At 38.9% G+C, this 25,894-nt stretch overlaps 1 protein-coding gene across 3 annotated transcripts in view; it reads right to left on the bottom strand.

Annotated features, from left to right (window-relative positions):
• Positions 1-25,894, bottom strand: part of DSP (desmoplakin) — a 65,473-nt gene that overhangs the window by 12,425 nt on the left and 27,154 nt on the right. For all 3 annotated transcript variants that reach the window (XM_070747220.1, XM_070747221.1, XM_070747222.1), the window contains exons 6-20: positions 25,532-25,582; positions 23,428-23,589; positions 20,517-20,621; positions 19,328-19,423; positions 18,352-18,477; positions 16,159-16,311; positions 14,194-14,348; positions 12,072-12,198; positions 10,604-10,808; positions 8,998-9,170; positions 6,757-6,923; positions 5,284-5,422; positions 4,274-4,467; positions 3,370-3,532; positions 1,739-1,822 (exon numbers count right to left, since the gene is read on the bottom strand). In XM_070747220.1, the coding sequence (XP_070603321.1) occupies positions 1,739-1,822; positions 3,370-3,532; positions 4,274-4,467; positions 5,284-5,422; positions 6,757-6,923; positions 8,998-9,170; positions 10,604-10,808; positions 12,072-12,198; positions 14,194-14,348; positions 16,159-16,311; positions 18,352-18,477; positions 19,328-19,423; positions 20,517-20,621; positions 23,428-23,589; positions 25,532-25,582 (2,100 nt within the window). The remainder of the gene's footprint in view (positions 1-1,738; positions 1,823-3,369; positions 3,533-4,273; positions 4,468-5,283; positions 5,423-6,756; positions 6,924-8,997; positions 9,171-10,603; positions 10,809-12,071; positions 12,199-14,193; positions 14,349-16,158; positions 16,312-18,351; positions 18,478-19,327; positions 19,424-20,516; positions 20,622-23,427; positions 23,590-25,531; positions 25,583-25,894) is intronic.

Genomic DNA, 25,894 nt, shown 5'->3' with positions numbered 1-25,894 from the left:
TGTTTTTTACATCAACAATATATAGCGATACCTAAGTAGAAACAGTTGGATAGACACAGGTCATTAATTTATATGTGTGTTTAAACAGTCAAGTTATGAAAATGTTTCTGAAATAGTTTGATTTTACAATAATGTCAAAAGGAATTAAAAAGGAAGTTTTCAGTCTCCTGTTACCTGTTCTAAAATATACCAGAAAAGCATGAAAAAGACAGGGCTGATTGATTTGATGGATCTCTTATTTAAATGTCCGTGTAGTTGAGTCAATCCTATTGTGCTAAGCCATGTTTTGTCTAAAACCATTGTTTTCAAATAAGTCAACACAGTTAGTCTTGAAGACATGCAAAGTAATTGTGATTCCTTCCTATTTTTTTTCTTTTGTTTTTGTAAGGTTTTAGTTTTACTGCTCGTGCACTGTTCCTAGATAAGTTGGTTAAAGGCTTAGACAAAACACAAAAGCAAAGTGTAGGTATTAGCAAGGCACCTGCAGTTTAATGTTTCCAAATGCAAAATAATGCACTTGGGGAAAAGGAATCCTCAATCTGAGTATTGCATTGGCAGTTCTGTGTTAGCAAAAACTTCAGAAGAGAAGGATTTAGGGGTAGTGATTTCTGACAGTCTCAAAATGGGTGAGCAGTGTGGTCTGGCAGTAGGAAAAGCAAGTAGGATGCTTGGCTGCATAGCTAGAGGTATAACAAGCAGGAAGAGGGAGATTGTGATTGCCTTATGTAGAGCGCTGGTGAGACCACATTTGGAATACTGTGTTCAGTTCTGGAGACCTCACCTACAAAAAGATATTGACAAAATTGAACGGGTCCAAAGACGGGCTACAAGAATGGTGGAAGGTCTTAAGCATAAAATGTATCAGGAAAGACTTAATGAACTCAATCTGTATAGTCTGGAGGACAGAAGGAAAAGGGGGGACATGATCGAAACATTTAAATATGTTAAAGGGTTAAATAAGGTCAAGGAGGGAAGTGTTTTTAATAGGAAAGTGAACACAAGAACAAGCGGACACAATCTGAAGTTAGTTGGGGGAAAGATCAAAAGCAATGTGAGAAAATATTATTTCACTGAAAGAGTAGTAGATCCTTGGAACAAACTTCCAGCAGACGTGGTTGGTAAATCCACAGTAACTGAATTTAAATATGCCTGGGATAAACATATATCCATTGTAAGATAAAATACAGGAAATAGTATAAGGGCAGACTAGATGGACCATAAGGTCTTTTTCTGCCGTCAGTCTTCTATGTTTCTAAATAAATATTTCTAAATAAATGAAGAAATCCCAAACGAATCATGCATGACCATTCATGAATCATGTTATGTAAATCAAATATTGTTGAAAACTGGTCTACCATGTTCAAACAAAAACAAGCCAAAGTAGAATCATGCAACAGAATAAAATGTCATGTAAGCTGAATCATTTATTTAGATAGCCCATTGAAATTGCACTTAGTTTTATTTCTAGTAAGTAGTTATTATCAGATTAAAGGTGGAGATAATGGTGTCTGTCTGCTAATGAAATAAGATCTGATAGTAGTAGTAATGGGAGGAGAAAGCCATTGTACTAACACTGAAGCAGATTTGAAGCAGAGGCGGAGAATAGAGGGTCAAAGAGAAGTCTTTCCTCTTGTTCCTATTTATTACAGAGATTTATTCATTTCACAATGTGCACAAACCGCACTTAAACCATTGTTGTGAAAACATATTCTGAGAAAAACAGTTTGAGTATCTTTACCTTGATTGCAAGTGAGCACACTTCTGCGTTCTTGATCACTTCTTCTACTCTGTCGCGCTTGCCTGTAATTTCACTGTGTAAGTTCTGGCAAGGAGAGAAATGAATTAATTTTAATCATTTTTTTAGAAATCTAAAGAGTAAGGCAAGCATCTATCCATCTGTATAGCTGGATCCTCGAAGATACAGTGATAGTGAGAATGTTTAGAATAGCTTATTATAACTGGTGGTCAAATATCTAAAGAAGCCCAAGTTATGAGAAAATTTTGGCATATTGTATACAGTGATACCTCTACCTAAGAACACCTCTACTTACGAACTTTTCTAGATAGGAACCGGGTGTTCAAGATTTTTTTTGCCTCTTCTCAAGAACCATTTTCCACTTACAAACCTGAGCCTCCGAAACTATAACCGGAAAAGGCAGGGAGAAGCCTCTGTGGGGCCTCTCTAGGAATCTCCTGGGAGGAAAAAAGGCCAGAAAAGGCAGGGAGAAGCCTCCGTGGGGCCTCTCTAGGAATCTACTGGGAGGAAAAAAGGCCATAAAAGGCAGGGAGAAGCTTCTGTGGGGGCCTCTCTAGGAATCTTGACCTCTCATTGGCTTTTGATACCATCGACCATGGTATCTGCGCTGGCTGGAGGGGTTGGGAGTAGGAGGCACTGTCCTTCAGTGGTTCTTCTCCTACTTCTCCGGTCGGTCGCAGTCGGTGTTAGTGGTGGGTCAGAGGTCGACCTCTAGGCTTCTCCCTTGTGGGGTGCCTCAGGGATCGGTCCTCTCCCCCCTGCTATTTAATATCTACATGAAACTGCTGGGCGAGATCATCCAGGGGCATGGGGTGAGGTACCAGCAGTACATCTCCACCCCATGTCCAGTCAATGAAGCAGTGGAAGTGATGTGCTGGTGCCTGGAGGCTGTTGGGGTCTGGATGGGTGTCAACAGACTCAAACTCAACCCTGATAAGACAGAGTGGCTGTGGGTTTTGCCTTCCAAGGATAATTCCATCTTTCCGTCCATTACCCTGGGGGGGGGGAATTACTGACCCCCTTAGAGAGGGTCCGCAAATTGGGCTATCTTCCCGAGGCCTATATAGTTTATGTATGGTATGTTGTGTGTATGTTTTTTTAAATTATGGGTTTTTAGTTTTTAAATATTAAATATTAGATTTGTATTGTACATTGTTTTCTATTACCGCTGTGAGCCACCCCGAGTCCACGGAGAGGGGCGGCATACAAATTTAATTAATAATAACAATAATAATAATCATCATCATCATCTTCTGAGAGGAAACAAGGCTGGAAAAGGCAGGGAGAAGCCTCCGTGGGGCCTCTCTAGGAATCTCCTGGGAGGAAACAGGGCCTCCACCCTCCCTGTGGTTTCCCCAATCGCATGCATTATTTGATTCTACATTGAATCCTATGGGAAAATTTTTACAAACTTTTCTACTTAAGAAACTGGTCACGGAATGAATTAAGTTCATAAGTAGAGGTACCACTGTATTTGGCCAATTAGATTGAAGTCTGATTTTAAGATATGATGAGCTCTTACTAACATACCAATATACATTAGGATGAATTACAAACTCAAGCCATAATATAGTTCTGAAGATCAGCTTGGTGTATTTAAGGCAAAACAATACCTTTTGCTCCTGCAGGTATCTCATGACAGTACCAACATCTCCCAATTTCATGACTTCAATGGTGTCCTGTCGGCGCTTGGTATCACAGATCCATTTATTCAAAGCCTGGTAAAGTTCCCGATAGACTCTCAGCTGCTTCACCTGTTTTTCTAAATCCCACGATCTGGGAGGTGGGGGCAACAAATATGGATTGATCAATTGATTGATGCTGATTTCTATGACAGGAGAAGGGAACTAAAGGTCCTTTCTATTAGTTTCTAACAGGTCTGCTACCCAAGAACTACATTTGCATTGATGATGCCAGTGATCATCTCTATGGTCGTATATATAAAACACAATAAAAACAAAGTATTTCCTACCATTGAACCATAGTCCCTTCTCTAAGAATTAGAATATCCAATTTACTTTTTCTGACACCTCTAAATTCACAGCCTTTGCTTATCTTGTAATGCCGGTTAATCTCAGTTAAGCCACAATTGCAAAGAATGCAATCATATAGCAATGCATTTACAAAAAAGAGTATGTAATAGGGCCTGCAGCAATATGTGCAACACTATTTTTAAGTTTAATATAGTTCCATAAATGCAACTAAAAACATGACTAGCTGATATGAAAGTGCACATTCAGCTATCATGACAACAATCGTTATTTTTACCTCTATCAGCCAGAAAGGATTATATACAAATACTACAGGATTGAATTTAAGACAGTGATTTATATGTAAAGTACCCTAAAAATCACTTTTCCAGAAAACCTATTTGCAAGAAAGAGCAGAATCTAATTAAAAAGAAAGTTCTTTCACTAGAACTTGCAATCTTGCTTGTATTTACAGCGAGTGTAAATTTCACCACAAAGCAATGATGCCATTATGAGAAAACCAAACACACTGCTTCAAAAAACAAACCTGTCATCCAGCTGTTTTTCCAGCCTTTGCCAACGGTCTCTTAGTTGGCTGACTCTATCAGCAAATTTTCCAAGATCTAAGTCATAGTGAGGGTACGTTTGAGAAGATTGTGAGTGAACCTGGAGAGCCTTCTGCAGCTCGGCTTCCAAAGTACCAAGCAAAGACTTCTTCATACTAAGATCTGCTTTCATTTTCTGCAAAAATACAGGCAAAAAAGAAAAAAATAAATTATTTAAGCATCTAAAATATCAACAAATATTTTAAAAATCCTGAACAACTTAAAAACTAGCAGCACACCTTGCATCTGATTAGGTTTCTACATTTGATAATTTGGAGGAAGCACTATAAAGATATAGACTAAATCTTAAATGGATTGTATTTTTATTATACAGTCTAATTATAACATTTGACTTTTCAATGTCATGTATCACATGAGGCTATGGTTTGTTTAAATATGATATACTGAACAAATAATTAATTGGGGTAATTAATTATGCAAAGACAATTTGAATAGTTTAGTCATAATTCGCTGTGCAAATTGTCTACCAGCAGATTGAATGGTGCTCACAGTTCTCAAGGAAAATGGCTATAGTAGTGAGATAAGGATGCAAAGAAAAAAATAGAAAAAGTTGGGGAAACCAATGTCCAATTTTAGATTTACTTGTGAAATGAACAGTTCGTGTTGTCCTATTAATTCTTCAATTCACAAGCAAGTCTGAAACTGGACACTGGTTTCCCCAACTTTTGTTCTTTTTTTTTTTTTGGTTTAATGTAAGCTTTCTTACATTGTACTAAGTATACTTAGTGTGTAAAGTTATAAAGTATATAGGACATAGGATACAATGTACCACAAAGTTATATAAGTGGCAGTAGTGGTTTTCTCCCATTGACAATTAGTGGTTACCTTAGCTATACTCACTAAATAAAGTTCAATTCATCACTTTGTGTAACCCATAATCCAATCCCACATTTGAAGAAAAGAAAAGACAAACCATCTTTTACTTTCGCACCTTTAGGCAAACTCGATAGGCTTCTACTTTATCTGGGTCCAAAGAAAGAGTGTCCTCTTCTGTAAGCCTAATTTCGAATACCCGAATCACATCATCTGTCTGCAGAATTGCCTGAAGCAGTGATCGCAGGGCATTTAAGCTGCAAGAACAGGGACGTAAAGAAATCAAGTACTAAAAAAAGATTTAGAATTTAGCTTTACTAATATTTAGTATTATTAGATTTAGTACCACCTTAGCCCAAGACTCCACTAGAAAAAGATTATTTCACATGCCCCCAATTCACTTATTCTCACACTGCTAAATGTTTGTTTGCTTTCCTCTTCATACAAATGCTTGGTGTCTACATGTTGCAGAATACTGTTTGCTCCCTTGACTGGAAAGCTGTACACTTCATTCTGTTCTTCTATGTTAATATATAGTGTACCATCAACTTCTGAAAACATCGGAAAGGCTAAGAAAGAGCAAACAAGTATCCTGATCTAAGGCAGGACAAGGAAAATTAAGTCCATTATTCTGTATGCAAAACCATTTTTATGCATATAGGTACCCTATTTTTCAAAATATAACACACACCTTTCCCACCCACCCCAAAAGAGGCTGAAAATTTGGGTGTGTCTTATACTCCGAATGTAGCTTTTTCAAAGCTTTCCCCCCCAGCCTTAACCAGGTGCTAAGGATCTTCCCGGTTTGCAGGCTTGTTTTCATTGTTACTCCCTCCAAAAAAGTTTTTTTCAGCCCTAATAAGGTGTTTATGATCTTCCAGGCTTGCGGGATTTTTTCATTGCTACTCTGAAGTCGTTTTTTCTCAGCCCTAAGTCTTTGCAGGCTAGTTTTCATTGCTACTCCCCCTCTGAAGATTTTTTCCCCAACCCTAACCAGGGTATAAAATAATGTGTTGAGGCTGACCAGACTAAGGACACTACCCAGACGAATACCTGGTAAGTAGATTTTTTTCCTCCCCCAAAACTAAGGTGCATCTTATACTCCAGTATGTCTTATATTCCAGTATGTCTTATACTCCAGTATGTCTTATATTCTAAGTATGTCTTATACTCCAGTATGTCTTATAAACTATGTCTTATACTCCAGTATGTCTTATACTCCAGTATGTCTTATATTCCGAAAAATATGGTATATAAGAAATGGGCCTATTTTTGAAAAACATGAGTCACCTTATTGCAAAACATAAGTTATTTATTTACTAATAAGCCAATTACATGGTTTTCCCCTTCCCTATTTTAGCCACAGTGGAACTTTGTGTGTTAGGCAGGGATAATACAAGTCCCCTGATAAGTTACCTGTCTTGGAGCAGGCAATAGTAAACATACTTTATTCTTTCTCTTTTTCTACAGAATATTATCAATTTAGAATATTTGAAGGCTTTCAATCCTCTTAAAATATATGCTTCGTTAGGTAAAAATAAAGCAGGTTTCTAGAATACAGTTAACCAACAGTCTTTGACATTTTGATTACCTGTCCAGGTAGCAAGCAGAAACCCCATTAATATTTTCCAACTTCTGAAACAAAGCACTGATTTCAGACTGCAAATAGTGATACTTTTCAGAGCCTCTAAAATTTGGAAGGTAATCTTTTTGCCTGTTGAGACCGTCTGCCATTGACTGGGATTCAATTTGTATATTCTGAAAAGAAAAGCAAGTATCATTTGTGTTAGAACATTCATGAAGTGGGAGAGCCAGTGGTAATAAGATCAGCCAATGAATAGGCATAGCAACCCAGCCAGCCAATAGGTGCTAACTACTTCTGAATCTGTGCAGGGAATCGAAACTGGAATTTAAGCTTAAGGCTGGGTGTGGCTCCAGTCTCCACTCTGCACTAGAAGCTGCTTGTGTTTTACTTTTAACTGTTGCTACATTGAAGAAGAACTCTGCTAATGGTATTGTAAATTTATGTTAATATGTGTAAAGAAGCTAATGAATCCAGCTGAATCATTCATCTGTGTGTGCTTCTGGTTTTATTTTACAACAAACTTTAAAAATTTGCATGTACGCACATTTCTTGTATTCAGAAAAATAATCTGAAACTCGCTCTTTGGTTCTAACTAAAAATGCAAGAAACTAAATGCAAGAAAATTTCAGGAACTTCTCCAGGCAGCTGCAAGGGATCAACACTAACTTCAACACACACATATGCACACAGAGCAAAACAAAGCATCTAGCACCGCTTCTCCCTGAACAATACTGTAACCAATGTATATAGAATTGTGTCACATTTTCACTAAAAATGGCACCCATTTCCAGGATAGAGTATAGTCTAAGGATGCTATGAAGCAGAGTGGTCTGTTCTCCCTTCCCTGTAGAGCTCCAGAGATCTTCCAAAGTTAAGTATGCAATCAGTGTGGGGAGAAGGATATGGGAAGTAGCCCCAATGTCCACTTCAAAGTGGAGGTGAGGAGCAGACTCAATGTCAGCAGGAATTCAAAGGGGAAGGAAGCAGCACACGAGGTACGTCAAGGGGTGAGAGACACTTGGGAAGGCAGGTCTGGGCCTACACTAGGTCTCCCAAGCACCCAGCGCTCTGCTCAACAATTACACCAAGGAGAGAAGGAGTAAGGGAAGGCCCATGTGATCACTCACTTAACAACCATCATGACTTACGACTCTCATGCGCAGGGTCCATCACAGTAATAACTTGAGGACTACCCACAATCCCATGCCCACTAACTTCAGTAGTATCGCATTGTAAATGTGGGCCCTTAAAATACAGTAATACCTCATCTTACGAACTTAATTGGTTCCAGGACGAGGTTCGTAAGGTGAAAAGTTCGTAAGATGAAACAATGTTTCCCATAGGAATCAATGGAAAAGCCAATAATGCGTGCAAGCCGATTAGGAAAATCCAAAACATTAAGGCTTTAAAAAAAAAAAGCTGCCGGCAGACGAAGCTGAGGCGAACGGAGTGGGGGGAGGGAAACCCATGGAGATCCAGAGGGGAGAATGGGGCAGGAAAGAGTGGAGAAAAATGGAGGAAACCCATGGAGATCCAGAGGGGAGAATGGGGCAGGAAAGAGTGGAGAAAAACGGAGAAAACCCATGGAGATCCAGAGGGGAGAATGGGGCAGGAAAGAGTGGAGAAAAATGGAGGAAACCCATGGAGATCCAGAGGGGAGAAGGGGGCAGGAAAGAGTGCAGAAAAACGGAGGAAACCCATGGAGATCCAGATTGGAGAAGGGGGCAGGAAAGAGTGCAGAAAAACGGAGGAAACCCATGGAGATCCAGAGGGGAGAAGGGGGCAGGAAAGAGTGCAGAAAAACGGAGGAAACCCATGGAGATCCAGAGGGGAGAAGGGGGCAGGAAAGAGTGCAGAAAAACGGAGGAAACCCATGGAGATCCAGAGGGGAGAATGGGGCAGGAAAGAGTGGAGAAAAATGGAGGAAACCCATGGAGATCCAGAGGGGAGAATAGGGCAGGAAAGAGTGGAGAAAAACGGAGGAAACCCATGGAGATCCAGAGGGGAGAAGGGGGCAGGACAGGGTGGGAAAAAACGGGAGGAACTCAAGTCTGGAGGTGGGGCATCCCGGCGGCAGGTTCGTAAGGTGAAAAAAGTTCGTAAGAAGAGGCAAAAAAATTCCGAACCCTGGGTTCGTATCTTGAAAAGTTCGTATGACGAGGGGTTCGTATCATGAGGTACCACTGTATGTCAAATGTAAAGAAGAGTATAAGAAGAGTAAATTTATTGATTGCAAATCACATGTACCTCTAATTCACTGATTCGAACAGACAAATTATGAGAGGCCCCTTGATCTAACTGGAAGGGAGTCCGCTGCACCATCCTGAACTCGCAGTTTTCAATCTGGCGACGAAGTTTCTGCAGTTCCATGAGCAACCATGCCTCCTGCTTTTCTGTTTCTACAGTTATAACTGTAGTTACTGGGAATTGGGAGAAAAATTGGGGGGGGAGAGAAACTGGAATTAACAAATTTTACACTGGGGAAAAAAATCTGTTTTGAAATACATTTGAATATATGGATAATAAGACAAGCATCCCATTTTCATCAGCAGTATGGCTTGGAAAAGCTACTAGGTATAATTTGGACAGTATGCTGAATATCCTTGTCCTTCTATATCATTCAAAAAATGCAAGAGAAAACATTAGGTGGATGTGCAATGGCACCACATAGAATTAAAATATATTTTCCTACCATTGCCAGCATTCCATCCCTGGAAATGCTTTAATTGACAAGGCATTTTGCATGAAGCCAGCGGTGGGCTACTAGCCAGAACGCTAAATTGGGCTCACTGCCGTGGCTCGTGAGTGCTTGCGCGACTAGCGCAATTTTGCTTCTGCACCTGCGGAGGTAGCAAAATCATGCACGGAGCCGCAGGTGCACCTGCCAAAACATGGGTGCACCTGTGGCTCCATGCGCGATTTTGCTACCTCCACAGGTGCAGAAGCAGAATTGCTCTGGCCCCACAAGCCCTTATGAGCCGTGACGGCGAGCCCGATTTAGCTAGTAGCCAACCGCTACATGAGGCCTTTTGTGAAGCCCACACCTGCCTAAGCTATGATACTCCAAGTTGTAGTCTGCTCTCTAATTATACACTGTAGCCTAACAAACCTTTAGCAAGTTTACGTAATCTTACTTAACACAATGAAGAGGTCACTCGACCTCCGATGACTCTGGGAATCCTATCTTTAAAAAAATAAGAACATTTTAAAAAAAAATAAGAAGGTTCCCAAAGGTAAAATATATAACAGCAAAACAATATAAAGGGGCCAGACCACCACTCTGCTGCAAGGCCTGTGAGGACAGGAAAGTTGTCAATGACTTTCTCAATATTTCTCAACCCCAAACAGAGGCAACCTCAGGAAAATGCATATCTAGCAGATGGTCTTTGACTGGATTAGTGAGTCACCAGTAGATGTGAAATATTACAACATTTACAACTACAGTGTTCCCTCGATTTTCGCAGGGGATGGGTTCCGAGACCGCCCGCGAAAGTCAAATTTCCGCAAAGTAGAGATGCTGAAGTAAATACACTATTTTTGGCTATGAACAGTATCACAAGCATTCCCTTAACACTTTAAACCCCTAAATTGCAATTTCCCATCCCCTTAGCAACCATTTAGATTATTACTCACTGTGTTTATTTTAAAAGTTTATTTTTAAAAAATATTTATTAAAGGCAGACAAAAGTTTGGCGATGACATATGATGTCATCAGGTGGGAAAAACCGTGGTATAGGGGGAAAAACCGCGAAGTATTTTTTAATTAATATTTTTGAAAAACCGTGGTATAGACTTTTCGCAAAGTGCAAACCCGCGAAAATCGAGGGAACACTGTATTTATTACATCACTAACCTGGGGGAGGTGCTGGCTGTACCCGCGGAAGCTGGATGACCAATGTCTGGTAATGCTTTTGAGCATCAGTGATCTGAGTCTGCATGGTCCTCTTATCATCATCACCAAACATCTCTGAGCCTTGGCTGTTCCTGATAAACTCTTGGTAATGGATCTCCAAGTCAGCAATTATTCTTTGATAATCTTCTTTGCGCATTGTCTTCAGCTGCAAAAAAATGATTACAAATAATTTCAGGAAAAGCAACCCAAACATATTGATGATACGTATATCTCTACTTACTGCATTGCTATAATTGAATCCTGTAGATCAGAGGAAATGATTCAAGAGAGCAGGGAGGTGAATGCTTGGGGACGGGACGGGACGAAAAATGACAATGGCTTAAACATGTAGGTTAGTATGAAGTGTCTAAACTAGAGACTATAGAATGTTCAGATAAGAGGACACAGAAATTTTGTGTCAGTTAGATACAGGACTGCTTGCAAAATTAAGAGCTAAGTTATCAGTATAGACAAGGGCGGAGAAAAGGCAGGCAGTCTTTTAAAAATCAGGAATGCTTGAATTGTGATATATTAAGTCAGTTCAAAGTATCGAAAAATGGTTTTGGCAAAGCATTGAAGCAGATTCTTCAGTACAGTAGTCCCAAACCTTCTATGCCAGAGGGCAAGCTGTTTGGGGATGGTGAGATCTGTAATTACATCCAGCAGTCATGAGGTTAGGGAAAGTTGATATATTCGATTAGCTGAAATTCACTGTATCTGTACTGACAATTTCACCATAAATCAGACCACAATGAACTACAGGGGAGGCCAAAAACGTTGCAGTCATGCAATGGAAACCCTGCAATATTGATGCCTGTGTAAAAAGGAATGAGCTTCCATCAGGTTGCCACTAAAGCCATCCTGATTTTTAAAACCTGGTTCCACAGAATGGGACTCAATAAACTCCTTCTATCATCTTAAAAAGCCAATGGCTTAGACCTGAACTTTATATAACTGAACAGAGCAGAGTTCAGTTTTACTTTCACAACCCCTCAGCCCAAAAGCCTGCTCCTGTTGCTCAGTGTCTCTTAGGAATGATAGACAACTTGGCCCAGGTGTGCAGATAATGTGGAGAGCTGATGGGACAACATTCCAGCCCTACCTGAGTGCAACAGGAATTCGCATACAAACTCCGTTGTTGCATTGTTGAAAAGCATTGCCCAGCAATAAAGAAGTATGGAATGAATACAAGCTCTATTGAATATCAGAATATCAAGCACAGATTTATTTTTTTCTTAGCCTATCACACTGAACTTATTGTTTGTCAAACTGCACACACACACACATCTGCATAGACTCAACAATGGCACAATTGAAACTTCAACCATCAGTTTTTCAAAATTAGATACATATGTATGGCTCTCCTGTCCAGAAAGAAAATTGCTAGATATATGTATATCATAACAACTCCATAACATATGATGCCCACCTTAGCAATAGTCATAGCCCTGATTTTCTCAACATCAATCATACAATAATGCCAAGACACCAAGCTCTTCATGTTGATGTAAAGTTGATTCCAGAGAGCCATAATCGCATCATAGTACTGTTCAATTCTAAAGAGTAAACGAAAGGGTTATTTACATTCAGAATGCAGGCTTATAGAATTTATACATGGTATGTTTGTATGTATGATTGGTTCTTTAAATTGGGTTTTTTAAGATTATTTTTAATATTAGATTTGTTTACATTGTCTTTTTTATTGTTGTTAGCCGCCCCGAGTCTTCGGAGAGGGGCGGCATTCAAATCAAATCAAATCAAATAAAAACAAATTAAATCAAATCAATCAATCAATAAATAAATAATTGGGTGTCTTGGGATCCCTCCCCCCACGTAAAACGCTAAATATTTTTCAATTATAAAAGTCAATTGTTTCTCATATTTATATTATATTTATTATTATTTGGGATGGTGGATTTTTAAACAGATGGCTAGATGGCTGGCTGGCTGGCTGGATAGATATTCAGGGTTACAGATAAAATTATACTCTGCTCCAATTGTAACAATTTCTGAAATGTGTACTAAAAGAAAGGTGGGAACGTGTCTGAAAACAGAAACATCCATGTTGGATTCATTCAAGACACAAGCCTTTGGGGCAGCCCCTCAAATAAATTTAACAAATAAATAAATACTAAACAGTATTTTTTATTTATTTGTTAAATTATTTATTTATTTATTACAGAATCTGAACTGTATTGATTTACTTATACAGAGTTCCCTCGATTTTTGCGTTCTGAGACCGCCCACGAAAGTCGAATTTCCGCGAAGTAGAGATGCGGAAGTAAATACACCATTTTTGGCTATGGATAGTATCACAAGCCTTCCCTTAACACTTTAAACCCCTAAATTACCATTTCCCATTCCCTTAACAACCATTTACTCACCATTATTACTGGTACTCACCATTGAATAAAACACTTAATGATCCTGATATTTATAAACATAATTATTTATTAACAATAATTATTTTTTTGTTATTTATTTGCAAAAATTATTAGTTTGGCGATGACGTATGATGTCATCGGGCAGGAAAAACCGTGGTATAGAAAAAAAAACCCGCAAAGTATTTTTTTAATTAATGTTTTTTGAAAAACTGTGGTATAGGCTCTTTGCGAAGTTTGAACCCGCGAAAATCGAGGGAACACTGTAACCAAAATTATATTTTACATATGCACCGTACCTACTATGCCTACAAAGAGATTGAAGACAGGGTTAGAGATGCATAAGAATCCCATAAGCCAAACTGCTCCCTAACTACCCCATCCTCAATCCTTATTATCTGGAATGCCAAGAGGATATATTACAACACCTTGAAGAGGAGCTTTGCTTTGATAGAGGTTCGAGAAAAGCACTCATTTGAAACAGAAGTATGGCACCCTCATTCTTTGAGGAAAGCAACCATACTGCTTTATTCTTGCAAGGGACATGACATATAATCAGGAACAGCTCCTCCAACACCATAAACCCAACTCTGGCAAGCAATGCCAGATAATATGCTGCTTAGTTTCTCCAACAGCGTCCTTCCAATATCAGAAAAGATTTCTGCTCAGGCAGAGTACTTGAGCATCTCTTTTGATTTTGCTTAATGACAGGTAAGACAAGGAGAAGTGTCGATGCAGTATGGCACAAAATTGCACAGGTCTTGTATTAATTCTGCATTCTTGTAACTACTGGGAAAGCACTTGCTCATAATTCAAGAACTACAAAGTTGAATGAATGTGGGTAATATTCACACCCCTTTATAAAACATGTTTGAATCCAGAAACAGTGCTCCAGATCTCCCCGATGTGAGAAATGGATGAATATACTGAACTATTGTATATTTCTTAGTAAATGGCTTTAACATTTCCCATTCTAACTGAAAAACACAGCCTTTTATTTATAAAATTAGCAGGTACTTATGACTGCAAATTTTCAAAGAATACTTCTAAAGCAGGTTTTCCCACCCAAGACAAAATCAGTATTTTTCTCATTGGCTTTTGATGAGAAAAAGGTTGGGATTGTCACTAGGGAGTCTTGCATTATAGTTCAAGCACTAATTGGTAACTTACTTGGTTGCCAGATCCACAGCTAACGGGTTTGGAGGTGGGATAATAAGACTAACAGAAGGCACTAGCATATCTAGCCCACCTGGTCCGGTCACATGCCATTTGCTACGTTCGCTGTTGTCTTTTAAAATGCACTCATCTCCTTTGCGCATTGTTTTCTATGGGGAAAAAAAGAAAAATGACTGCAGCTGAAAATAAACTACAACTCCTTATTTTTTCCCCAACTTTCAGCATTTTTTTAAGGATTTAAATGGAGTAACATTCAGCCCCTCCAAATCCCATCAGTATGGCTAACAGTGAACATAACAGTAGCTCTGAAACAACTCAAAGATCATAGCTTTTTCAGGTCTAGATTTAAGGCTTGATTGTTTGCACTTAGCATAGGATTATAGAAGACTTGCAAAAAAGTTTTTAGACAGATCTGATAAAATTACATTACTATAATATATTTTACACTCTTAGTCATTTTCCAGTATCATAGTTAATGTTGAACACAACAATGTACTACTCAATGCATCCTTGTTTACTCTACAACACTTAGTTCATTTATACAAATGACTCTCCATCAACCACTAGAATTTGCTAAGAGGTATCTATGATGTTACATTTCTGCACGAAGATTCAGTTTTACCATTTTTTAAACATTCTGTATGATGTTTATAAGGACAGAAGTTGCACTTAGGTCACATAATTACCGTATTTTGGGGTGTATAAGACGCACCTTTTTCCTCCCTAAAAGAGACTGATAATTTGGGTGGGTCTTTTACTCTGAATGTATCTCCCCCCCCCCCAACTAGCTGCTAATGATCTTTCCAGCTCTTATCTTGCAGGCTCTTTCATTGTTTCCCTCTGCGAAGAATGTTTCCAAGCCCTAAGTCTTTGCAGGGGTTTTTTCATTGTTCTAACTTGCTTCAAATAAGTTTATTTCTAGCTCTAACCAGGTGTTAACAATGTTCCCAGCTTGAAACCATGGGGTTTCAAGCTCTTTCATTGTTACTCTCTATGAGGAATGTTTTCCAAACCCTGTCTTTATAGATTTTTTTTTCATTGCTTTACTTGCTCCAAATGTTTCTTTCTAGCCCTAACCAGGTTCTATTAATGTTCCCAAGTTCCTTCATTGTTACTCTCTGCGAAGAATGTTTTCCAAGAATGTTTTCCAAACCCTGTCTTTGCAGGGGGGGGGGGGGGGGGTTTCCATTGGTCTAACTTGCCCCAAATGATTCTTTCCAGCCCGAACCAGGTGCTAATCATGTTTCCAGCTCTTACCGACTTGCAAACTCTTTCATTGTTACTCTCTGTGAGGAATGTTTTCCAAACCTGGTCTTTATAGGGGTTTTTTAATTGTTTTATTTGCTCTGAATGTTTTTTTCCAGTGGTAACGAGGTGCTAACAGTGTTCTCAGAATTTACCAGCTTGCAAGCTCTTTCATTGTTACTCTCTGCGAAGAAGAATGTTTTCCAAGCCCTAAGTCTTTGCAGGGTTTTTTCCATTGCTCTACTTGCTCTGACGATTTCTTTCCAGGTGCTAATGATGAACCCAGCTCTAACTGGCTTGCAAGCTCTTTCATTGTTACTCTCCATGAATAAGTTTTTTTAAAGCCCTAACTAACCGGGGGATAAAATAATGTGCTGAAGTTGACCCAAAGGACACTAGCCAAAGGAATACCAGGTAAACAGATTTCCTCCCCTATTTTCCTCCTAAAAACTAAGGTGCATCTTATATTCCGGTGCATTTTATACTCCAAAAAATACAGTAATAGCTATAGCACCTAGATTTATATACCGCTTCACAGCACTTAACAACCCTCTCTAAGTAGTTTACAGAGTCAGCATAAGTACCCCCCATCAGTCTGGGTCCTCATTTTGCCGATCTCGTGATGATGGAAGGCTTCTGCCATAAAAATATATTTACCCCACAGAACGTTCTATGTGGCATTAACACAAGGAACTGTAATAATGAGATTCTTACCAGATCTTGTTTATAGTCACACAGAGCCTTGAGCATGATGGCCTTATTGGACTTATAATCAGGGTTACGGGGTTTCAACTGTACTATCTTCTTCGACTTATTCACCAAATTTTGCACCTGCCTCTTATATTCCAGGATTTTCTCTCGCTCAGTCTAGAAGGGAAAAAAAGTTGTGATTAATAACTTTATTTAAACACCAACGGTCACTGTTATTGTGTCAAATTGGATTTTAATTGAAATTATAGATAGATATCTGTATTTCATTGACAATTCTAACAAAACAAACTTTTAATCAAACATATTATTTTTATTGTTCCGTGACTGTGTTATCAATGTATGATTAAGACGGTACTACTCTTATTTCCTTTCAAACACAGAATCTTTCATATGAATATAGTGTGATGGAATAGGGAAAGCCACAGGTAGCCCTCATTTAGCGACCATAATTGGGATGGGCAACTCAGTTGCTAAGTGAAGTGAAACTAAATTCACTAAGGGAAACTGCAGCTGTGCTTGTGATCTTACTTCAGTTTTGTTTTGCTTTATAGATCAGCACTGTTTCATCACCATTGTAAAGTGCAAATAGTTGCTAAACAGCAATGGCACTGAACAAACCATGGTTAGAACCGATTTTCAGAGTTCTGGCCATCCATGCACCCTCATGGTCACACTATCACAATCTATTGCGCTTGGCAACTAGTTCACATTTATAACAGGATGCAATGACTCACAATCACATGATTGCCTTTTATAATCTTCCCTGCCAGTTTCCCAAGGAAGTCAGTGAGGAATCCAACAGGGAGAGTGAAAAGTCACCGGAGAAAGTGTGCCTTATCCATGCATCCTGTCTTAGCCCCCCTGCGCTCATGCAACAGTGACCCATTCACACATCTCTGCAGCACCTCTCCAAGCCTTCCTTGTATCCTGGCATCCCCTCCCTAACCTGCATCTCTCACATACCTCCTCGCAACCTCACCAACCCTCCCCTGCAACATCATGCACCCCCTTTGCTCTCTTTCCCTATCTGCCACTAACATGCCTGCCAACCTGGGACTTGCAACTTCCTGCCGGCTTCCCTACTGATTTGGTTATGGGAAACCAGCAGGAAGTTACCTTGCCCAACAATTGTTCTATTGTATGTTGCGAGCCGCCCCGAGTCTACAGAGAGGGGCAGCATACAAATCTAATAGATAGATAGATAGATAGATAGATAGATAGATAGATAGATAGATAGATAGATAGATAGATAGATAGATAGATAGATAATGATAATGATTATTATTATTATTATTATTATTATTATTATTATTATTATTATTTCTTCCTTCCCTTTCCTGATATATCTATCATCTATCATCTACCAATATCATCTTATATATCATCTATATCTCTTGTCTCTCTGTCTGTCTGTCCATTCGTCCATCTGTCCATCCATCCATCCATCCATCCATCCATCCATCCATCCATCCATCAATATAACATCTATCTATCTTCCAGAGTTTTATTGCAACACATACAGGTTCAAATCTGGCAGAGAAAAGACACAGATTGTTGTTTTTCCACCCACCCACCCCAAACCCCTCAGCAAAAAACAGCATGAAATATTAAACTGCCTGGGAAAACGCTTGTGTGAACACAGAGGTTGCATTGTGCTGTACCTCTGCAGCTTGCAAATCAAGACCAGAATAGCTTTGGAATGAGAATGAATGAATGAATGAATGAATGAATGAATGAATGAATGAATGAATGAATGAATGAATGAATGAATGAATTGTTGGATCAAGTTAATGATGGCAACTATGACTGCCAATGCCAAATGGTGCAGTTGCCCTTCGATCAGTAGCAGACAGCAGCTGGTGCCCCCAGGTGTGCGGATCCGGTAGGAAAATCCCGGATGCGTGCATACCTGCGTTCCCCCTATGCGCCCATGTGAGATTTGGCTTCTGTGTATGCGCAGCAAGCCAAATCTTGCACCGGCGGGCATGGGTGCAACCGATGGGCACGCGCGCACCTGCAGCAGTCTTCAAGGGAGCTCTGGTAAAAAGTAAGAAGAACAGCCGTTCACTGACTTCGATTGCATCCCTGAGAGACAGAAATTCTGGGCTGAATTGCCATCATAAGTTGAGGACTACCTATAAAGATTTCTGAGCCTAGGAGAGTTTGTGATACAATAACAGACAGTTGCATCCATACCTCTAATTCTTTAATCTGCTCCAGCAGAACTTGCAAAGACATATTTTTATCACAGATGAACCTCTTCCTGATGGTATCTTGTAAGCTCTTCAAGTAGTTCTCAGTAGCCTGGGCTTCCTCAAAAAACTACACATAGAACAAGCAAGCACATTTAATAGTCTCTTTCAAATTTTGGGTTTTCATGGGGTATACAGGGTGTCCCAAAAGTCTTACGGCAACGTACATTAAAACTGCATTAAGACTTTTGGGATGCCCTATATAAAATGCAACAGTTAAGAATGTCAATACACTGCTCTCTCAAGAATATAGATGTATATAAATATAATACATAATAAGGAGGTTACTGAAGACAATCTATATGACAATCATTAAGTGTCGTACCACATGATTCTTGACAAATGTATATTTTATTTTATGTACGCTGAGAGCATATGCACCAAGACAAATTCCTTGTGTGTCCAATCACACTTGGCCAATAAAATTCTATTCTATTCTATATACAGTGGTACTTCAGTACTCATTGTGAATTGGTTCTAGGAGACATGTTGAATACTAATAATGATGAGTAGTAAACATTTTTTTTCCTATAAGGAATAATGTAGGGAGTCACAAGGCAGTAGACACCAATGAATTCTAGCTTGTGTGTTGAGTACCAAACAAATAATGAGTTCCTGGATAAAATTTTCACATCAAAATGTGTTGCATACCAAATTTGTGGGAAGTTTCAAAGCAGCTGAGTTTCAAGGTACCACTGTATAATCTTTAAGAATGGGATCTATCTTTAAATGCTTTACTCCACAAGTCCTCATTACCACTAGCAAAATTTAAAATGCTTATGCTAAAAAAGTTAGTACGCACAATTATTGGTTGGAATCTAATTTATCTGTATTTTTCCAACTACCCAGAGCCAATATAGGGTTAAATGATAAAAAGTATTTTTATAAATTATGTATTCCTTCTGTACACCAATACATACCTGAAAGTAGGCTGCATTTTCCTTGAGATGAACATCAATGCACTTGGTGATCTGAAGAATCCAACTCCACTGAGTTTGTAATGTATCCATATAAGCCTGTACGTTTAAACAAATTGCCATTGGTTCTGAATTCTGATAATGCAATTTGATCTATTTTTCTGCTAGGGACTCATTTTTTCATCTTCAAAACTATCTACCCTAGCTGGAAGGGACCAAGAGTCAAAAATCAAGTCTACATCCATGTCCAAATTTCTGCTTTGCCTACTAATAATATCTGACTTGTCCTTCTCTCCTAACTTTGCTCATAGAAGCCTGACTGAGGAAAAGCAATGAAAACCAGAATGTGCAAAGGAAAATGTCTCTTTTTTTGGAGCATTATTATCCTATTGTTCATCTTACCCTTTCTATTTGGTCTCAGGGACCGCCTTCTGCTGCACGAATCCCAGCGACCAGTTAGGTCCCACAGAGTGGGCCTTCTCCGGGTCCCGTCAACTAAACAATGTCATTTGGTGGGACCCAGGGGAAGAGCCTTATCTGTGGCAGCCCCTGCCCTCTGGAACCAACTCCCCCCAGAGATTAGAATTGCCCCCACCCTCCTTGCCTTTCGTAAGCTTCTTAAAACCCACCTCTGCCGCCAGGCATGGGGGAACTGAGATATTCTTTCCCCCTACGCCTTTACAATTTACGCATGGTATGTCTGTATGTATGTTTGGTTTTTATAATAAGGTTTTTTTTTAGTTATTTTAGTATTGGATTGGATTGTTACATGCTGTTTTTATCATTGTTGTTAGCCGCCCCAAGTCTACGGAGAGGGGTGGCATACAAATCCAATAAATGAATGAATGAATGAATAAACAAATAAATAAATAAACAAACAAATGTGGAGGATGTAAGCCTCCGCCACAAATCCAAAATGGCCCAACATTAAGGATCCCTGTTGATTATCATTTAATGGGTTAACATTTTTATTACAGTAGCTGATTCCAAAGTTTGCTTTTGAAAATTAGGTCTGGGCCCCTCATATTTGCATTTAGCTTTGCATATTTTCAAGATTACTTGATGATCGGAAGAGGCTGTCTGATAATACAATTCCGCGTACAAGACTTCATTACCCGCTTTCGCTTCAATGAAATGTCATCTTGTTCCAAAAATAGTGTCAGGATAAAAACATAGGAAGTTGAAAACATACCTCAATTTTGTCAGAAGCAGGGTGCTGACTGAGCACCAACTGATCGCATTCTTGCTTAAGTTTGTTGAGTTCCTTTTCTTTAACTTCCAGCTGGCTCATGCGTTTCTGTAAGTAGGCAAGGATTTGGATTTAAACTCAGTTTCAATAGGAAAAAAGGAGATCTACATAAATAATGATAAATTTAGTATTTATTAAGTTTAGTATTTATATAATTGTGTTGTAAGACTTGTCTGTTTGCAATCCCAGCGGACAATTTCTTCTTTATGACCCACAGGAACACTTTGGTTGAAATAAGCACTCAAAATATCACCCATATCTATCAATTATGTTCATCTATAAACTGCATCCGATCTGTCTCCAAGCATATGCTTAGGACTTATTCCTGTCTCCCCTTCACTGTTCTCATTTCCTCCAATTGGCTTTCTTTTATTTCACTGTGATGTCCCTTCTATTTTGAGGTTGAATGCCTGTGTCCAATTTCTCCTAACATTAGAAGGGAAGTTCCAAATGGAATTTTAATTTAAAAATTAAAGCCTCAATATGACCATCGCACTTGCATGGACAATAAAGTTGAATGGATTTATGCTGTTTCCCAGATTGATAATTTCCTCTCCTAATTTTTTTCATCTAGCCTAAAAGAAAGAGAAGACTTGCCATTCCCCAATGCTAGAAAGAACATATTTTCTGAGAGAAGTGTGTAAAAAGGAAGTATCAATCGTCACACTCCTTTTCTTATAAATTCTGAGAGTGGCTAAATAAGTTTTCCATCTTGAAACTAGTGAAACTTTTTGAAGTATTGCAGAATTTAAAACTTCTACTAATGCCAGCTTTTATATTCTGCATTTTAGAAGACAAAATAGTTTGCAACTTGAAACTAGTGAAACCTTTTGAAGTATGGCAGAATTTAAAACTTCTACTAATGCCAGCTTTTATATTCTGCATTTTAAAAGACAAAATAGTTTGCAACTTGAAACTAGCGAAACTTTTTGAAGTATGGCAGAATTTAAAACTTCTACTAATATAGCTTTCATATTCTGCATTTTAAAAGACAAAATAGTTTGCAACTTGAAACTAGTGAAACTTTTTGAAGTATGGCAGAATTTAAAACTTCTACTAATATAGCTTTCATATTCTGCATTTTAGAAACATAGAAACATAGAAGACTGATGGCAGAAAAAGACCCCATGGTCCATCTAGTCTGCCCTTTTACTATTTCCTGTATTTTATCTTACAATGGATATATGTTTATCCCAGGCATGTTTAAATTCGGTTACTGTGGATTTACCAACCACGTCTGCTGGAAGTTTGTTCCAAGGATCTACTACTCTTTCAGTAAAATAATACTTTCTCATGTTGCCTTTGATCTTTCCCCCAACTAACTTCAGATTGTGTCCCCTTGTTCTTGTGTTCACTTTCCTGTTAAAAACACTTCCCTCCTGAACCCTATTTAACCCTTTAACATATTTAAATGTTTCGATCATGTCCCCCCTTTTCCTTCTGTCTTCCAGACTATACAGATTGAGTTCATTAAGTCTTTCCTGATACGTTTTATACTTCAGACCTTCCACCATTCTTGTAGCTCGTCTTTGGACCCGTTCAATTTTGTCAATATCTTTTTGTAGGTGAGGTCTCCAGAACTGAACACAGTACTCCAAATGTGGTCTCACCAGCGCTCTATATAAGGGGATCACAATCTCCCTCTTCCTGCTTGTTATACCTCTAGCTATGCAGCCAAGCATCCTACTTGCCTTTCCTACCGCCCGACCACACTGCTCACCCATTTTGAGACTGTCAGAAATCACTACCCCTAAATCCTTCTCTTCTGAAGTTTTTGCTAACACAGAACTGCCAATGCAATACTCAGATTTAGGATTCCTTTTCCCCAAGTGCATTATTTTACATTTGGAAACATTAAACTGCAGTTTCCATTGCTTTGACCATTTATCTAGTAACGCTAAATCATTTACCATATTACAGACCCCTCCAGGAATATCAACCCTATTGCACACTTTAGAGTCATCGGCAAATAGGCAAACCTTCCCTACCAAACCTTCCCCTATGTCACTCACAAACATATTAAAAAGAATAGGACCCAGAACAGACCCTTGTGGCACACCACTTGTAACCTGTCTCTGCTCAGAATACTCGCCATTAACAATAACTCTCTGATGTCTATGCTTCAGCCAGCTTGAAATCCACTGAACTATCCAGGGATTAAGTCCAATCTTCACTAATTTATCTATCAGCTCTTTATGTGGAACCGTATCAAAGGCTTTGCTGAAGTCCAGATAGGCAATATCCACGGCACCACCTTGATCCAACACCTTTGTGACATAGTCAAAGAACTCAATGAGATTAGTCTGACACGATTTGCCTTCAGTAAAGCCATGCTGATTTGGGTCCAATAAGTTATTGTTTTTTAGATGCTGATTTATCCTCTTTTTGAGTAGAGTCTCCATCATTTTAACTACAACTGATGTCAAGCTAACTGGCCTGTAGTTTCCAGCTTCTTCTCTACTGCCCTTCTTGTGGATAGGCACAACACTGGCCATTCTCCAATCCTCAGGAACATCTCCTGTTAACAGGGATTGGTTAAACAAATCAGTCAGGGGGGTAGCAATGACAGATCTGAGTTCTTTAAGAACTCTGGGATGGATGCCATCTGGACCCATTGCCTTATTTATCTTTAATCTTTCAAGTTCTTCTAAGACATTTTAAAAGACAAAATAGTTTGCAACTTGAAACTAGTGAAACTTTTTGAAGTATGGCAGAATTTAAAACTTCTACTAATGCCAGCTTTCTGCATATTCTGCATTTTAAAAGACAACATAGTTTGCAATCTTTCAAAAGGAAAAACAACCGAACAGTGAATACTTGGAATGGGTTTCATTTGTGGGTATCATTAACTCACAGAGAAGGCTTCTTGTTTCCTTGCAATGTCAGTGTTCCTGTCACTCCAATCGTAAAGAAGTTCCTCCTCCTCACAGTCATTGATCCACATGATTTCCCTACTAGTGGCTTGGATGATGTTCTGCAGCTGGCGCAGCTGATCCATTCTTTCAAAGGAAAACCTCTACAAAACAGCATCAAGGAAACAGTAAGACTTTTCATTGAATGATCAAAGCATAAGAGTATAAAGACATAGTATAGAAAATGGGGTGGGGGGGTGGGAAAGCAATGAAGCTACCGTGTTTCCCCGAAAGTAAGATAGTGTCTTACTTTCTTTTTACCCCCAAAAGCCCCACTATGTCTTACTTTCGGGGTATGTCTTATATTGGAAAAAACGGTGCGTGCTGGAGTCAGAAAAAGACATAGACAGATGGGGAGGGAGCCGGCCGGCGAGGCCCGGAGTGCGCTGCCAGCTGGGAAGGAAGGAGGGAGGGAGGCGGCCCCCGCCCCTGCTGCTTTCCCCGCCGTGCCGCTCCCAAGCACCTTCCTCACCCTCGCCGCCTTCTCGCTCTCCAGGTCCAGCTAGATGAGACGGAGGCGGCAATACCCCGTGTTTCCCCGAAAGTAAGACATGTCTTACTTTCGGGGTACGGCTTATATTAGCCGACCCCCCTAAAACCCCCGATACGTCTTACAATCGGGGGTGTCTTACTATCGGGAAAACAGGGTATCACACACTAAAAAACAAATGGCCAAGATGCTTGAAATACCCCGGTCATGTCCTGACCGTAAATTCTTGACATTTTAACAAGAAAAATAAAAAATCTGGTCCATCTCTCCAAAATAGCACAAGTTGCCAGGTAGAAATTTCAACAAGTATTGCTACCAGACTTTAGATACAGAGTTGCTGTATTTATAATAAATAATAATTAATAATAATAATAATAATTTATTGGATTTGTATGCCGCCCCTCTCCATAGACTCGGGGCGGCTAAGAGCAACAATAAAAACAACATGTACAATCCAATAATAAAAAACAACTAAAAAACCCTATTATAAAACCAATGCAAATGAGTTAAACGGGATTTTCCTCACGCCTGACACAAATATATTTATTTATTCATTCATTCATTCATTCATTCAATTTTTATGCCGCCCTTCTCCTTAGACTCAGGGCGGCTTACAACATGTTAGCAATAGCACTTTTTTTAACAGAGCTAGGCTATTGCCCCCACAATCCGGGTCCTCATTTTACCCACCTCAGAAGGATGGAAGGCTGAGTCAACCTTGAGCTGGTGATGAGATTTGAACCGCTGACCTTCAGATCTACAAGTCAGCATCAGTGGCCTGCAGTACAGCACTCTACCTGCTGCGCCACCCCGGCTCAATACTCAATATTTGTTTTGCAGATCAGTGATTGAAATAAAATGACTGACTGGACTTGTTATAGTATATAATTTTTGAAGTTTGTTTATTTGTTTTTAAAAGAAAAGGCAAACATTTTTGTCTGGAAGCACTAACAAAATGCAGATTTCTGTTTAAAAAGGTTCCATTCTACCATGAAACTGATTTTCATTGCATTTGCTTTATGTCTTTCACTAAGAAACATAGGGACATATAGATGTTGTCCTCCTCCTCCATTTTATCTCACAATAGGCAGGGAAAATTAGCTTTGGCTAAGAAATATAAATAACAGACACTGGAATACATTTTACTCTAGCATTACATTTGCTAAACTATCACTTATAAGGTGGCAAATAATGAAACAGAGTATATTTCTAAAACCATTTTTTTATTTTTGATGAAAGAAAAAGCAATTGTAATTTTCATTTGTACATAGCTCTTCTTTCCAAAAGGGAATAAATTGGATATTTTCAGCATGCATAATTGCTCCCACTGCTGAACTGCAGAGAAGGAAAAATATATCTAACATTGTATTCCTACTCAACTCCAATATTTCTATGGAAGGCAAATGATGCCATGGTTTTGGAATCACACATCGTGTGAGAAAAATGTATGGATTTTCCTTTCTGCTTAAACTTAAATGCAAACTTGATGCTGAAACTTTACCTTAAAAACTAGGCAAAAATGTGTTTTAAGAATAAAATGTAAAAAAATAGCTTACCAAGAGATATTCATATTCTTCTTCCAGCTGATGAACAGCAGCCTTCTCACGCTGTTAAATAAAGAATAAAGAAAACATGTGTCTAGCAAACAAGGAAAGCAGATGGAAATTGTGGATTTCCTCTTAAGACAACAGAACCTAAGGCAGTAGTATTTGGGACACTATCTATCTATCTATCTATCTATCTATCTATCTATCTATCTATCTATCATCTGTCTGTCTATCTATCTATCTATCTATCTAACTATCTATCTATCTATCTATCTATCTATCATCTGTCTGTCTATCTATCTATCTATCTATCTATCTAACTATCTATCTATCATCTGTCTGTCTATCTATCTATCTATCTATCTATCTATC

This window comes from Erythrolamprus reginae, chromosome 3 (assembly GCF_031021105.1).
Source record: "Erythrolamprus reginae isolate rEryReg1 chromosome 3, rEryReg1.hap1, whole genome shotgun sequence".
Taxonomy (NCBI): Eukaryota; Metazoa; Chordata; class Lepidosauria; order Squamata; family Dipsadidae; genus Erythrolamprus; species Erythrolamprus reginae.
Note: the sequence above shows the minus strand (reverse complement) of the source record. Positions and strands in the feature narration are given on the sequence as shown.